Source organism: Trachurus japonicus, chromosome 24, assembly GCF_045865225.1.
Source record: "Trachurus japonicus isolate A0001 chromosome 24, Traja_1.0".
NCBI classification, from domain to species: Eukaryota; Metazoa; Chordata; class Actinopteri; order Carangiformes; family Carangidae; genus Trachurus; species Trachurus japonicus.
The window spans coordinates 14,865,907-14,882,047 of record NC_140930.1 but is presented as its reverse complement, the minus strand read 5'-3'; the positions used below and the strand labels follow the sequence as shown (position 1 = coordinate 14,882,047).

General features: G+C 42.1%; 1 protein-coding gene across 1 annotated transcript in view; it reads right to left on the bottom strand.

Moving 5' to 3' along the window:
• LOC146961692 (ralBP1-associated Eps domain-containing protein 1-like) overlaps window positions 1-15,793 on the bottom strand; it is a 17,638-nt gene extending 1,845 nt beyond the window's left edge. Inside the window, exons 1-4 of the mRNA XM_085771711.1 lie at window positions 15,578-15,793; window positions 13,062-13,185; window positions 2,759-2,988; window positions 1,097-1,325 (exon numbers count right to left, since the gene is read on the bottom strand). Of these exons, the coding sequence (XP_085627837.1) occupies window positions 1,097-1,325; window positions 2,759-2,988; window positions 13,062-13,185; window positions 15,578-15,730 (736 nt within the window). The 5' untranslated portion in view covers window positions 15,731-15,793. The remainder of the gene's footprint in view (window positions 1-1,096; window positions 1,326-2,758; window positions 2,989-13,061; window positions 13,186-15,577) is intronic.
• Window positions 15,794-16,141: the final 348 nt, after the last annotated feature.

Genomic DNA, 16,141 nt, shown 5'->3' with positions numbered 1-16,141 from the left:
AGTAATGTAATCTATGGAGCACGGAACATAAACTCAGCATAGAGCAGCTCGTGCGGGACAGGAAATCGTGTACAAAACGCCCGATTCATTTTCAAAATAAAATACACCGTGTTTACGGCGGATCATATTTTCCGCACTACACTTTGAAAACATTGTAATGGGCTGAGGCCGGCCTGAAGTCAACAGGTCGGAGGTTTTCAGACACCATTTCACCCCGTTGACACCATGAACGAGGAGATACTGATTGTAAACTCACAAAACAGGCAGATCAACAGGTCAGCACCGAGTTGTTGTTGCACGCGACCGGGAGTTTTGGGAGACCAAAACTGAAAGTTCTTAAAGGACAATTCCAGGCGAATTCAACTCGGGGGTGCATTTTCATATCATTTTAGGTCTAAAAGAAGGAATCTGAAGATTTTCAGTTTAATCGCTCCTGTTTTGCGGTAGTTGCGTCTGTCCCCACATTGCCACGGCAGCAATGAATGGGAGTGGATGTAAGTTCCGCTGTTTAGGCTGTTTCCAGCCCTCAAAGCCGCAATTTTTTTTCCACAGACAGCGTCAGATGGCTACTCAAACATGCACCAAGAAGTTTATTTACTTCAAGCAAGCCGACATGTTTGTAAAACTAGATCTAATTCAAAGTCTCCCGGAGTCTCGCGCGAGACCCAGTTGCCGTGCTGGTGTATTCAGGCGCAGTAGGAGCTACCGCTTGTGTCGTAAACACAGGAATATCAACTCTTGACTTGCTTCAAGTGTACATTTTTTTGAGTCTCCATCTGACGCTGTCTGTGGAAAAAAATTGTGGCTTTGAGGGCTGTAAACAGCCTAAACAGCAGAACTTACATCCACTCCCATTCATTGCTGCCGTGGCGATGCACGGACAGACGCAACTACCGCAAAACAGGAGCGATTAAACTGAAAATCTTCAGATTCCTTCTTTTAGACCTAAAATGATATGAAAATACACCCCCGAGTTGAATTCGCCTGGAATTGTCCTTAAAGTATTGCTTTAAACTAAACTTAGTAATAACGCACTAAATATGGCTGTTATTAAGAAACTACCAACGACCAGCAGCAGCAGGTGAGAGGCCGTTACCTGTTTGTGGTTCTCTGAACTGCGTCCACACAGCTCCAGTCGCCGCGGCCACCGGCACGCCCGCCACCACCACCGGCCCCACCGGCCCAACCGGGCCCACCGGCCCCACCGGCCCCACCGGCTGTCGTTCTGCGTTTCCTCCGCTGTGCTGCCGCTTGTGTTTCCTCCAGGAGTGAGGGGAGGTGGGGGGAGACTGGTGAGGGGAGACCACCGGGGACGTCGGCTCGGGCTGGTGATGGACAGAAACACACGAGAAGCATAATGCAGATATATATATATAAAAAAAGAAGAGAGTGTTTCAGTAAACTGGTTTGAATTACAACGAGCAGCCGTGCGATTCATCTCACTCGTCTTATCTGACACACAGAAGCTGCAGTTTGCTGTGTCACCACCGCCGCCGTCTTACTATGAGCTCTCCATCTTGAACATGCCACATTCGAGCCAATAAAAGCCGCCGCAAATGCGTCCCTTCATCTGATATGGGGACGTTCAAGCAACCGCAAAGTGAGCATTTCACAACAGATGAAACTAGATAAGAGATGAGGAGGAAGTCTATATAGTAACTCAGAGGTAAAGAGAAAAAAAAAAACTTCAGATGGTATTTTGAGTTAAAAGCAATCAAACGTACACAGGAAAAGACACAGGAAATGCAGCAGTTTTCCAGCAGCATATCTCTCTAGTAGCTGCTGCTGCTTTCAGCTGTGGCAGGAAATCAAATGTGTGTAAAGATGCTGCCCAAAAGACAAGACGATAGAAAACATCCATATTTAATGCAGTTGTTGCAGAAGTAACAGTGGGAAAAGAAAGCAACTTCGAGCCTAAACCCTTACTTTTAATTTGCCGTCTGTACACATACAAAGGATTTTACGGATTAAAGGTAAGAAACAGAGCGTAGAGATAAAAAGATGGGAAGTCCTGGCAATAACAAAAACTTAGGATGAAGATTTAATATAGTAGTTTATTGTTTGTTTGTTTTTGGTTGCTGTAGAGGGAATTACTTAATCATTTATTATTGAGTTATGATATGAATTTATGGTGCGTGTATAAGAGATATGTAGTACGATGCACATAACTGTTTACGTTTTGATTATTTTTATGTTGTTAAAGGGATAGTTCAACATTTTGGCAAATTGGTGGACAAGTTGTGACCTGCACATTCACCACGCTATGAGATAATAACGGGACGTTACGAGGTAAACACAGAGACTGCTTGCTGAAAAACTGTCCCTGAACGCAACGGGCATCAGCGGTTTTGCATGAATTTACCTCTAAAACAACTCTGTCTGGTAACGTTGTGTTATTATCTCATAGCGTGGTGAATGTGCAGGTCACAACTTGTCCACCAGAGCGTTTTGGAGTTGTTGGATTGTGTATTTGATGATTTTGATGAGAGAAACAAGAAATCCCATGAGCCTTCGTAGCGTAGCTCTGAGCAGCTCACGGCTCTGCTCCGCCGTTCTAAAAACATCTTGCACCGAGAATTAAAGGTAACTAACCTACTGCTATGACTATAGGGATTATGGCAATGGGCCAATTTGCCAAAAATGTTGAACTATCCCTTTAAATGTATGTTTTGTTTGTAGATGTATGTTGTTGAATATGTAAAAAAAAAAAGAAACAAAGCGTATTTACATATTTACACAGAATAACACGGTAACACACCTGTGGCTCTATGCTGGGCGCCAGCGGCTGGATGACCTCGTGGACAGGCAGCGCAGTGGAGGTCGGGGGGACTTTCTTGTTCTGGTGCCCCCGGCCCGGCGGTCGGGGTATTACTGCAGTGGCGGAGCCCGGGTACAGACCCTGGCTGTCTGTGTCCTGGTACAGCGCCGCGTGCCTGGCCTCCGCCTCGTTCTTCCCCACGACGAACCGGGGCAGCGGCAGGTCTTTGACTGTGAGGGGGGGGGGACAGAAATCAATCAATCAATATCAATCAATATAAACTTTATTATCCCTGCAGGGAAATTTGTCATGGACAGTCATGTGCCACAAGTTGCTGCATTACATAAATACACAAAACAGATTAAAAAAACAGTACATTCGACCTGGGCCGTTGCTAGGAATTCTGGGCCCCCTTAAAGAATACTAAAGTGGGCCCCTCCCCCTAACTTTTCCTTTTTTTTCTTAGACTACGTATGTATTATCGTTTTTTATTTAGCCTTCTTTGTTTTGATGCTAATGCAGCATTACACTGCAAAAACTCAAGTATCTTAGCAAGAATATTTGTCTTATTTCTAGTCAAAATGTAATTTCTAGTCAAAACAAATCTCATTATACTTAAAATAAGACACATCATATTAAAAGTAGCTTGTTTTTAGACACTTTTTACTTCTTTCAAGCAGATTTTCACTTGGAATAAGTAGAAAAAATCTGATAGTGGAGCAAGTTTTTCTTTCTTATTACAAGCACAAAAAACTTACTTTCACTGGCAGATTTTTCTATTTATTGTGAATTTAAGTGAAAATTATCTAAAAACAAGTTAATTTTTAGGTAATGAGTCTTATTTTAAGTGGAAAGAGATTAGTTTAGACTAGAAATGAGACATTTGGACAAGAAATAAGACAAATATTCTTGGAAAGATGTTGAGTTTTTACAGTGTACTACGAGTATTAGTCAGGGTCTTACACAGAATAAATCAGTCGTACAAAGATTAGACTACTGGGGTTTTTTATGGGCCCCACTGGGCGCTGGGCCCCTAGAATTATCATCACCTTTCTCCCCTATACAACGGCCCTGCATTCGACATTCCTCACACAGTTCTCGCATACACACAATTCTCACATTCGCACAGATAAATATAAATATGGTAGATAAAAAATACTGATGAGAAACTATTAAAAACTCAAATAAGGCAAACCGGCTTCCGCCCTGCTATGGAGCAGACGTAGGTCACAACAGCTCCCGTTTTATTCAACTTATTTAGCACTCTTCTTCGAATATATGCAGTAGGTCCTATATTTTGTGGTGATACAGATTTAGGGAAAACTTAATCTCGCTTCGACGCGGTGCCCTAGAAAGGTGAAACATAAGGTCCCGACGATAATCAGCTGCAGAGAAACGGCTAAGCTAACTATTGAAGAACATGGCGGAAGGCAGCCAACTAACCGTGGAGCTTCTCCGAGGCGAGCTCAAACTATCCCGTGAAGCAATTCTGGGTGATTTGAAAAATGAGATCTCCATCCTTCGTGCGGAGCTGTCTCAGGAAATCGAGGCCATACGCTCAGAAACAACTACGAGCTTTCAGACTCTGCGCCATGAAGTGGGGGATGAGCTGACCAATCTCCGGCAGGGACATGCCCAGGTCTCGGCCGAACAAACCAGCATGGCACACGGTCTCTCAGACGCCCTCGACCGTATACAGCAGCTGGAACAATCCAACGAACTGAAAACCAAGGAACTGAAGCAGCTGAAAGATAAATGCTTTGATCTGGAGAGCCGGAGTCGGCGGCAAAATCTGAGATTCATCGGCATTCCGGAGGGAGCTGAGGGCACTTCCCCACGAAGTTTATGTCGGAGCTCATCCCAGAGCTCCTGGGAGCCGAGAATTTCCCCACTCCCGTGACGATTGACCGTGCTCACCGTTCCTTGGCTCCCAAACCTAAGAAAGGAGCCAGACCAAGACCAATAATAGTTCGGCTGCATTACTACGCCCAAAAAGAGAGGATTATGGGCATCGCAAGAGGCAAAACCCCCCTCAACTACCAGGGTTCCCCCGTGCATATCTATCCTGATCTCCCGGCAGAGATAAGCAAGATGCGGGCTACTTTCAACGCGATTAAAGCCAAGCTCAGAGAAGCCAAGGTGGAATACAGCCTCTTCTACCCTGCGGTCCTATCTGTCAACTTTAACGGGGTTCGATACACCTTCAACACTCCGCAGGCAGCGGAAGACTTCTACAAGGCAAAGATAGCTCCGCCGCAGACCGGATGATCACCTGTCTCTTTTCCTCTCTCGACGTGGGACATGTCAACCGTGTGAATAACTGTCGGGAGGACCACACATCCAGCCGTCGAAGACCGGTGGCATATCCTTTATTAACTCTGATGTTTATTGGGCTCAGGCCAGACATTGAAGTACGTCTGCTGTTGGAGGTGATAGACGACACCGCCGCACGTCGGGAGAAACGGTAATAAGACTGCAACTTTATGACCAATTCTCTATGACTCCGGGTAAGAACATTAAGTTGGTCAGTCTGTTCACCTGCCCTACAGTATTCACTCAAATGAAGCCTGGCCTGCTGATGGCTACTGATCACTACTGTTTAAAACACATATCCCTCCCTTTTTTCTTTTTCTTTTTTTTTTGGTTTGGATCAGATTGTGGTTACATGTTTCAATGCTTTTCTGTATCCAATATAGCCTACTATTTGTGTAACATATGCTTATCAAGGTAAAATCAATATACTTTTTTTTCTTTTTTTCTTTTTTTGGATAAACCACCGCTTAATTTCACCTCTTTTTCAGAAGGGTGCAATGATTATTATTCTCTTAAATTCAGGGTGCTAATCTAAGGATAACTTGAAACTGAATAGCTGTAGTTCAGTTAGACAGTGCTGGAGCACTATGGTTAGTTTGAAACAAATGTGGGTATCTTTTACCTTTCAGTTGGGGAAAGGTAAGGGGGGTGGGAAAGTGGGTTATGGTTCTTTTCTATGGTTCTCGTTTTCTGTGTTAGCAGTTGCAGTGCTACTTTTGTTCATTGAGGTGTGGCTACATCATTTTATCTGGGGATAGGCTTATATGGTTGATTGTCATAAAGGTGAGGAGAGCTTGGTTCAATTTGTCACATGGAATGTGAAGGGAATGAATGGGGTGATTAAGCGTAGCAGAGTTTTGTCTCATCTTAAAAAATTAAAGGCGGACGTGGTGTTTTTACAAGAGACCCACTTAAGAAATAAAGATCATTGTTACTTACAAAGAGGGTGGGTAGGCCAGGTCTACCACTCCAGCTTTCAGGCCAGAGCCAGAGGAGCTGCCATTTTAATAAGTAAAACTACTCCTTTTGTTTGCTCACATTCCTTCTCTGATAGACAGGGTCGATATGTCGTAGTGGAGGGAAAGTTATACAATTTCCCACTCACTTTAGTTTGTGTATATGCACCTAATTACGATAATGATCAGTTTTTTTCTTCTCTATGGTCATCAATTCCAAATCTTAACACTCATAGCATAATCATTGGAGGAGATTTCAACTGTGTCTTAAATCCTAAATTAGACAGGTCCTCCAAAATCAGTCAGCCTCTCTCCAGGTCAGCAAAGAGTATTGAATCTTTTTTGAGAGACTATGGAGCTACTGACCCTTGGCGGTTCTCAAACCCGTCCACTCGCTGTTATTCTTTTTTCTCCCCTGTTCATCAATCATACTCACGAATTGATTATTTCCTCATAGACCGCAAATTTTTACCATCTGTCAAGAAATGTGACTATGATGCAATAGTTATATCTGACCATGCCCCACACGTATTACAATTAGCATTCAAACAAAAATCAACTGCTGCTCCCTGGCGACTGAATAATCTCCTGTTAAAAGATGACGCTTTTGTGAAATTCATTTCAGCCCAGATAGAACAGTTTATTCCTCTGAACGATAACGGAGAAGTATCAAAAGGAACACTCTGGGAGGCTCTGAAAGCATATATCCGCGGCCAGATTATTTCTTATGCCAAATCCGCTCGCCGCAATCGCCTCAAACGTCTGGCCGAGATCTCAGATGAAATACTCAAGATTGACCATCAGCATTCAATATCACCCTCACCAGAACTTTACAATAAGAGGATCTCACTCCAGTCAGATTTTAATCTTTTATCTACTGAAGAATCGGCTAAATTATTAATGCAATCCAGATGTAAATGGTTTGAGCAGGGTGAGAAGGCCGGACGTCTATTAGCTCACCAGCTCCGTCAAACAGCTGCAACTAGACTCATAACAGAAATTCGCACGGCCTCTGGGGAAATACTCTCTGACGAACTAGAAATTAACAACGAATTCAAATCTTTCTATACTCGTCTTTACACCTCTGAGTCCAAAGGAGATTCCTCTTTAATAAATAATTTTCTAAACAAATTATCAATACCTACCATAGAACCGGATCACAAAACTAGCCTCGACGAGCCATTTTTCATCAGAGGAATTAATTAGCGCAATTAAAAGTATGCAATGCTCTAAAACGCCTGGCCCAGATGGGTTTACCGCCGAATTTTTTAAAACCTTTGCAAATTTACTCTCCCCAGTATTGCTTGACACCTTTAATGAAGCCTTTACGTTGAAGACTCTTCCTCCAACTCTATATCAAGCCTCCATATCAGTCCTGTTAAAGGAAGGTAAAGACCCCAAAGAGCCAGGCTCCTACCGTCCTATTAGTCTCTTAAATGTAGACAACAAGATTTTAGCCAAAATGCTGGCCACACGATTGGAGAAAATTCTACCTTCAATAATATCATCAGACCAGACCGGGTTTATTAAAAATCGTCATTTGTTTTTTAACCTTCGCAGACTGCTCAATATTTTGTACTCCCCTGGCCCAACTCCTCAGCGTCCAGAGGTTGTTATCTCTCTGGACGCTGAGAAAGCCTTCGATCGTATCGAATGGGACTTTCTCTTTGCAGTACTCGGAAAATTTGGTCTCGGAGACAACTTCACAACTTGGATCAGGCTGCTATATCTCTCTCCTCTTGCTTCCGTGACAACCAACTCCCTCAGATCTTCCTATTTCCCATTGCATCGAGGTACAAGGCAGGGCTGCCCCCTCTCTCCGTTGCTCTTTGTTTTAGCCATCGAACCGCTAGCCATTGCCTTACGTTCTCTCAAAGACTGTGAGGGAATTCATAGAGGAGAGGTAGAAAACAAATTATCGCTATATGCAGACGATCTTCTGTTATATGTCACTAATCCTTATAGATCGATCCCAAACATTATGTCCATTCTGAGAGACTACAGTGAGGTATCTGGCTACAAGCTTAATTTTTCCAAAAGTGAACTCTTCCCAGTTAATGAGTCTTCCCAGGGTCTTTCTTATTCACATTTGCCATTTAAAGTGTCAACAAAATCTTTTAAATATTTGGGTGTAGTAGTGACGAGAGGTTTTTCCAATCTTTTTAATGAAAACTTCAAGCCGCTACTTGAACGTACTTCCCGTGAACTTGAGAGATGGTCCCGTCTCCCCATTTCATTATCCGGCCGAATCAACGCTGTCAAGATGAACGTCCTTCCCAAGTTTTTATTCTTATTTAGAACTATTCCAATATTTATTCAAAAATCTTTCTTTACATCTGTGGATAAAATGATTTCTAGCTTTATTTGGAACAAAAAACACCCTAGAATTAGGAAAGCCTTTTTACAACACCCAAAGCATGATGGGGGAATGGGACTGCCTCACTTCCAGTCATATTACTGGTCATGTAACCTACATGCTATGTCTTTCTGGGTTCAATATGATAAACAGAGTGAAGTCCCAGTTTGGGTACAAATGGAATGTAACTCATGTCATTCAACTTCCTTGTCTGCTCTTTTGTTTTCCCCGATGCCTCTGTCATTACAATATGTCAAAAACAACCCTGTTGTAACACACTCACTGAAGGTGTGGTCTGGTGTTAGAAAACGCTACGGCTGGCAAAATGGTTCATTACTCACCCCTGTTTACCCGAACCACCTGTTCTCCCCATCTATTGTTGATGACTCTTTTGGCATTTGGAAAAGAAATGGTATTTATAACATGAAAACCCTTTTTATAGACGGAATATTTCCTACATTTGAACAACTGAGAACTAAATTTAACCTGACACAATCCAATTTTTTTAGATTCCTTCAGATCCGTAATTTCATTAAAAACAAGATCCCCTCCTTCCCTATTTGCCTAAAGAGTCACCTATGGAATCTGTCCTCTCCTTTGATCCTTCAAAGAGGGGTGCAGTAGCTTTTATCTATAAGTGCATGGCTAGTCTACAGAACCTTTCCCTGGAGACTCTGAGATCTACATGGGAGACAGACATAGGGGAGGCTATATCACCAGAACAGTGGGGATCAGCCCTGGATGGGGTGCACTCCAGCTCAATATGTGCCCGGCATGGAGTAATTCAATTTAAGGTAATACATCGCCTTCACTTCTCAAAAGTAAAACTTTCTAAAATATTTCCAGATGTAGACCCTACCTGTAACCGCTGTAAGCGTTCACCTGCCTCCCTAGCACACTCATTCTGGCAGTGTTCTAGCTTGTCCACTTACTGGAACTCCATCTTCAAAACTTTATCAGATGTTTTTCAATTGACAATCAGGCCAGACCCTTTAATTGCCATCTTTGGGGTGGCGGGGGTTAATAACAAAAATCTAGTCAGTACAAAACTTCGAATAACAAAATTTGTTACTCTATTGGCAAGAAGGTTGATTCTTCTTCAGTGGAAGTCACCCCACCCCCCGACCTGGACTCGATGGATGCAGGATGTGCTGCACCATCTCAGCCTTGAGAAACTGAGATTTACAGTGAATGGCTCCTTGGCCATGTTTTCAAAAGTCTGGCAGCCACTGATAGACTATATCAAAGACAAGCTCCTCACTCCCCCATCTCATATGCACAACAGTTAACTCCTGCTTCTAACCCTGGAATCTTCTCTGCAGTCATTATCATTTATTTATTTATTTTACTTAATTTCTTTTTTAATCCCACCTCAAGTAAACATCTGATGTTTCTGTAACTGCCTGTTCCTGTAATCTGTTTTTTGTTTTTTTTCTCTGTTATGTTTTTTCTATGTCTGTTTGTATAACAAAAACCAATAAAAATATGTTGGAAAAAAAGAAAAAAGAAAAAAAAAAAAACTCAAATAAAGTGCAGCAGTGTCTAGCGCAATAAAAGGATTTTTTTTTAAAATACAATCTCATGAGATGAAAAATAGGGATAACAACTCAATTAAGATTTAGCAGGTTTATTTAAGAGGGAAATGGATGTAGGGAGGAAACTGAGTTTGTATCGGTTACTTTTGCATCGGCTTACTCTATACCTTGTCCCTGACTGCAGTAATTCATATTCTGAATACAAAATTGATTTCAGGGAAGAAGCTTGAAGAGAAAAATGAAAGAGAAGACACTCCCCACCTCTGCACAAGAGTCTTTTGAGTTTAGTAGTTCACTTTCTTTCCCTACATTTCCCAGAATTCTTAGGGAAAGAGCAATCAGCTGTGGTTTATAGGTGTTGTGCACAAAGTGACAGCTGTGTAATGATGATAACAGCGTGACAGTGTGTCCCGTTCACAGCGACGACGAGGGTTTGCTTCCTCAAAATGAACAAATGCTGAACTCTGGTCTGTTACAGATACAGATACAGCTGCTGCTGCAGTAAAGGGTGAGTTTGTGTTTTCTGCTGTGGATCTGTCCGATGCTGGACGCCAGAGTGAAAGAATGAGAATAGAAAAGACCAGCTACTTTCTTTTAACAACAAAACATGGAACTTTTTCTGCCGAACAAATGATAAAAAAGGGATAGAACTAGCAAACATATGATAAAACAATGTGTATAAATGTGCGTTTTGTCTATTGTTATATGTGGGTGATGTGTTAATGTGGGGTATGTGTATAATGTATGTTGCATCTTGAGGATGTTTGGAGTAAAGCTGAATCTGAATACAAATACGAATACAAATGACTTTATCGATATACAGTATATTGATCAGTATATAATACACTGAAGAAAGATACAGAAAATACTGATAAATCAATATGTGCTCTACTGGATTCTTTAATTGATACAGACTGGTATTTTTCCAATGACAAATCTTCAGTGGTCTCTGGAGGACAAACTAAGAAATAGAGACTCCATTTTCAATATTTTCAATAAGCTAATATTGTCTAAATGATTAATAACATAAGTATTACTTCATGATTAGCTGTAGCCGTGTAACTCGTTGAACACAGATGTACATTCACGAGCGAAAATTTACTTATCTGGTCAATTTATCTTTGAACCAGTGATGGCCATGTCCCATTACAGTGAACAGCAGACATGTGGGTTGTGCTCAGGCTGAAAAGGGCCAGTGTGTGTGTGTGTGTGTGTGTGTGCATTAAGGCCGCAGAAACTTAATGCATGTCGCAGAAAACACGGGAACAATGAGGACAACTGAGCAAAACAACAACTGAATCAACATTGTACACATGTTCAACATATATATCGCTTCTGAATTCACACCATTCACCTTCCAAGCTTTAGCCCCTGACATGGTTCAACGTTGACTTCAACCCTGAGGTTAACTTCACGGTTTTTTAAAACACAAATAAAACAACCACTGTTCACCAACTCTAGCCACAATTTGCTGTGTCCACTTCTGAGACACATGTAATAACCACTGCAGTGTACACCATGTCCATTTTGCTAAAAGGAAGTGGCTGGTCTCTGTGGTTCCTTTTATTTTATTTTTTTTATGAAATTATGAAATCCTTCCCACAACTTCATGTTGCAATATGTCAGACAAAAAAACAAGTAACTTCATGCAGTAGGTGAAACCACTCTTTGAGTATTTTCAGAGAAGTCACACTGAAGGCAACAACAACTACAAAAAAAAAGCGATGTTGCAGTTAAACCCTCGAGGGTTTACACAACAAACTCTGTTTGGTTAAGAAATAGAAAGTGGCAGAAGCTGCTCAAACACGGGGCAGCTGCTACCTGCAGATCTGGTTTTGATGTTCTTGTTCAAAGTGATTCAAACTCTTTACCGCACATTTAAGCAGCACTTTGGGCAGGGGGTAAAATTAACACCTGTGGGTAAAGTTTGAGTTTGGCGTGTAAAACAAAAACACACACACAGTTTATTTCTATAGCTCGCCCCAATAGGGATGCAACAGGATGAACAAAACCCCGATGCGAACCGTCAGGGTCTTGTTCTGTCCATCTTGTCGGGGTTTATTGCTCATTATCCAGCTAATTATAAATTGCCTCTGAGAAAACCTGCCGGCAGCGGTTGAACAAGCCTAAATCTGCGCACAAAACATAGCAAGAGCTGATCACCGGTATCCGCGGTGCACAGCTCCACAGACCTGCTCCCTCAGGTTGTGTCTCTGCTACTGTTTCACACGGAGCTCGGCCCCGTTTGAAAGGTGAAGAAGCCCCGTATGTGGAAAGACGTTGCATCCGAGATATAGAACGTGTGTTATAGAAGAGAAACACACATTTCAGGACTTGTTATTTTCAGCCTCCTTTTGTATTCAACAGAGGAGGGACAAATACCTGACAGTGATACTCCCAGCTGCCAGGATGTGCAGCTTTTTAAATGTTGCTTATGTTGGATGTTTATACTAAAAACATAAGGCAATTACTTTTAGTCAAACAAGGCATGATTTTTTCTTTTGACCGGTGAAAAATATGTTTGGGCAGTACATTTTTGGAGGTCACTAGCCAATCAATGGCCGATGAGGTAAAAAGTTAATTTTACACCCTGACTTTGGGGTTGGTCAGCAGCTGGGGACCAAACCTCCAACTCTATGATTAATAACCCACTCATTAAAACACATATGCTGCATCCTCTGATAGCATTTATCTCTATTTTTTTCTATGTGTAGCTCATGTTTGACTCTGGTCCTATAAAAAAAAAGAAAAAAAAAAGACTACTTTCTTTGCAGCTCTGAAACATTCATGTGCAACTCTTCAAATAAATGAAACACCAAAAAGTGCTACAAGCAGAGAGAGTTCATCCAGAGAGTTAAGCATCAGTAAATCCAGTAACTGGCTTATCTAAATTATTCATGTGAACAACCATATCAGTCCGTCTGAGCATATTAGATATATTTAAAAATCTAAATCATAAAAGCCCTCTGACTGCTGCTTCAATCTGAGTTATCTGATGTAAACAAAGATAAAAGTCCAGTGGAACCTCCCAGAAAGCCTCGTGTCATGTTATGTGTTGGTATTTTTAGGGATTATATATATATATATATCATAAAAAGGTGCAAAACTGCTGCGTCTGTGACTGAATTCACTCCAGGACTCACCCGAGTTGAGGCTTTCCACCCTCAGGGGCAGACCGGACTGGGCGATGGCTATGAGCTTGAGAGCGATGTAGAACTGGCTCCTCCCGAAGTGGCCGAGGCGAGTAGCTCCACATAGCTCTGTGATCTAAACCCACACACACACAAGGACAGGGAGGAACAGTTAACAACATTGTGTTCAACCCTGAGCTGCTCTGATATGAACCTTTACTGATAAAGAAACGTGTCCTTGTCCTTCACATTTTCAAACATTTAAAAACGAGACTCAAGACCAAAGACGTCCGTCCGCTGCATGTAAATTATGCAAACACACAAACACACAAAACAAACTCTCAGTCAAGGCATTCTGTGGTGCAGTTTATCTGCTTTTATGCCGCATACGTCACGAGAACGAGTTTCATTTACTGGCAGATGTTCACTGGGTCTCACGGGTAATAAGCCTGATTGTCAAATATTGTGTCGACTCGGTGTGAAGATGTTCGAAATATGAACACAAAGACATTTTCTGGTGACAGTGCACAAGTAGTGGGTTTACGTGATTGATACGTGGGCACTGGATGATTCATACAGCAGGGAGTTAAACTTCATAACATTAGGGATGACTCCTTGAGGTGCGAGTCCGTCAGCAGCACGGTGAGCAACAACAACAACACCGACAGCCCAACACAGCTGACTGATCCCTTTCTTGCTGACAAAGAACTTATTCTGAGTATGAATGGACACAAAGCACCAGTCACTTTTTCTCCTCAGCCTGTTACAACATGACATGGGAGCTGGTGGTGGTGTGCGTCGTCGTCGTCTCGCAGGCCGCAGCAGCAACAGCAGCAGCAGCGTTGGGTGCACATTTTGAAAGTGGAGGATTACAACACTGCCTAATTCTTCCACCACACAGCTCCCCTTGTTGACCTTGAAAAGGATGCTGACTCACAAACTGCAAATATTGGCCTGCTGAGAGACCTGAAATCACAAGAATGGAGCTGCTTGCTGCTGCTGCTGCTGTTGAACCGGCAACTCGTAACTCACAGCGTGGGATTATTCACGGTGAAGCTACAACGCGAATATTAGGGGATATATGACGACGAGAGACACATACATCGGACAAAAGTCTGTGTGTGTGTGTGTGTGAGAAACACAGACTCTTCTGTTATGTCTTGTTTTTTTTAAGGCAGTCCATGTTAAGTAACAACTTCTATAAATCAAATTTACAAATGGAGGCTGGGTCTGCGTTTCCAACATGTCAGCTCAACCCTGTAACGCACGTACACACACCCCACACACAAAAAAAGCAGATGTTGATGGAGTGGAGAGACAGGAAAAGAGTGGGTAGTAAGTATCTGAGGCAAAAGAGCTGCTGGGGGACATGATTTTACTACAATATGTCGCCATTTATCATAAACCTATATAACACCGCTCCTGTTAAATGTACAATATGTTCATTTTCAAACTAAGCCTCACTGTGATGCCCCATTTCCATGTTGTAAAAAGTGTTTTCCTTGTCTGTATATACAACATCTATTGCACGTCTGCTCGTCCTGGGTGAGGGATCCCTCCTCTGTTGCTCCAGTTTAAAAAGTTTTTTTTTTTCCTCAGTCGATGTGAGGGTCTAAGGGCAGAGGATTGTAATAATGCTGTGTAAAAAGCCCATTGAGACAAACTGTTTTTAAGAAAATGGGCTATACAAATAAAATTGCCTTGACTTGCCTTGCCAAAACAATACTATTACTATTACAAAACAACACATGGATGTAAACTTCACATTATACATCATTAATAACCTATTGTTTCAAACTTAAACACATAACCAACATACATGAACAGGCAGTTTTTAGTTGTCACCTCGTTATACTGTACCAGCCTCCATTCATATATATTGGGGGAGAGGATGTTGTAATGATGCCATTGAGACAAAAAACTGTTTGTAAAAATGGGCTATACAAATAAAACTGCCTTGCCAAAACAATACATGGATGTAAACTTAACCTATACAGCATTAATAACCTATTGTTTCAAACTTAATGTTAACCATAACATGACCAACATACATGAACCAGCAGTTTTAGTTTTCACCTCGCCGTACCAGCCTCCATTCATAATATATTGGGGCAGAGGATGTTGTGTAGCCTACTGTAAAGCCCTTTGAGACAAACTGTTTCTAAAATAAAATTAAAAGGGCTATACAAATAAAAAATCACCTTGCTTATTTATTATTACTATACTCTGTGTGGCTAAAAGCTAACACTATAGCCCCGGCACAAGAAGAAGGTGTGTCTGCTTTTGCTGCGCAGCATTCATTGCTAACTAGGCTAACGATAGATAGCTGACAGCTCTGCTCAGCTCTGCTCCTCTGACAAGCCGGGCAAGTTTGCAAATTGCACATTAAAATACATCAATCACAGCTTGTCTACTCTATTGATAACACTTTCAAATAAATGAATAAAAGAGAGAGGAGACTAGCAGACAGACCAGTGGCTAGCTACCGGCTGCTGCTGCTGCTTAGCTTAGCTTAGCTTAGCTTTTACCTGCAGGACAACTTCGCTGGGGAGCTGGGCCGCCCGGAAAAGGTCAAGAACTCTCCCGTTGGACGCGACTTTCTTCGTGTTGTCCGTGTCGCAGTAAACGAACAAATCCGAGTAATATTTCTGCTCCACATCACTCAACGTTAGACTTTCCATCCTAGTTAGTAAGTTAGCAATCGGACCTTTTAAAAAAAACAAAAAAAAACCCAGACTAAGTTAAGTTAGCACCCCCCCTATGTTTTTAAGCCAATGGCTGTGGGGGTATGATCCTAAAAAATGGGCGAGACTTTATTCAGCAACTTAGCTTTAGCTGTTGTAGCTAATACAGCGTTAGCGCACTAACTGCTAGCTTAGCGGAGGTAAAATAATAATGTTGTTGTTGCTGTCGTCTGATCCCCCCCGCTCCCTGCAAAAGTAACCTACCTAATACTGTCTGTGGTGGGGGAAAAAGGAGAGAGAGAGAGAGAGAGCCGATCCCCACCACTTCACGATTCAGCTTTCATGCAGTTAATCACTTAGTTAACTTGTTGGGCCAAGCTGCCAACAGCTGGCTAGTAGCAGTAGCAG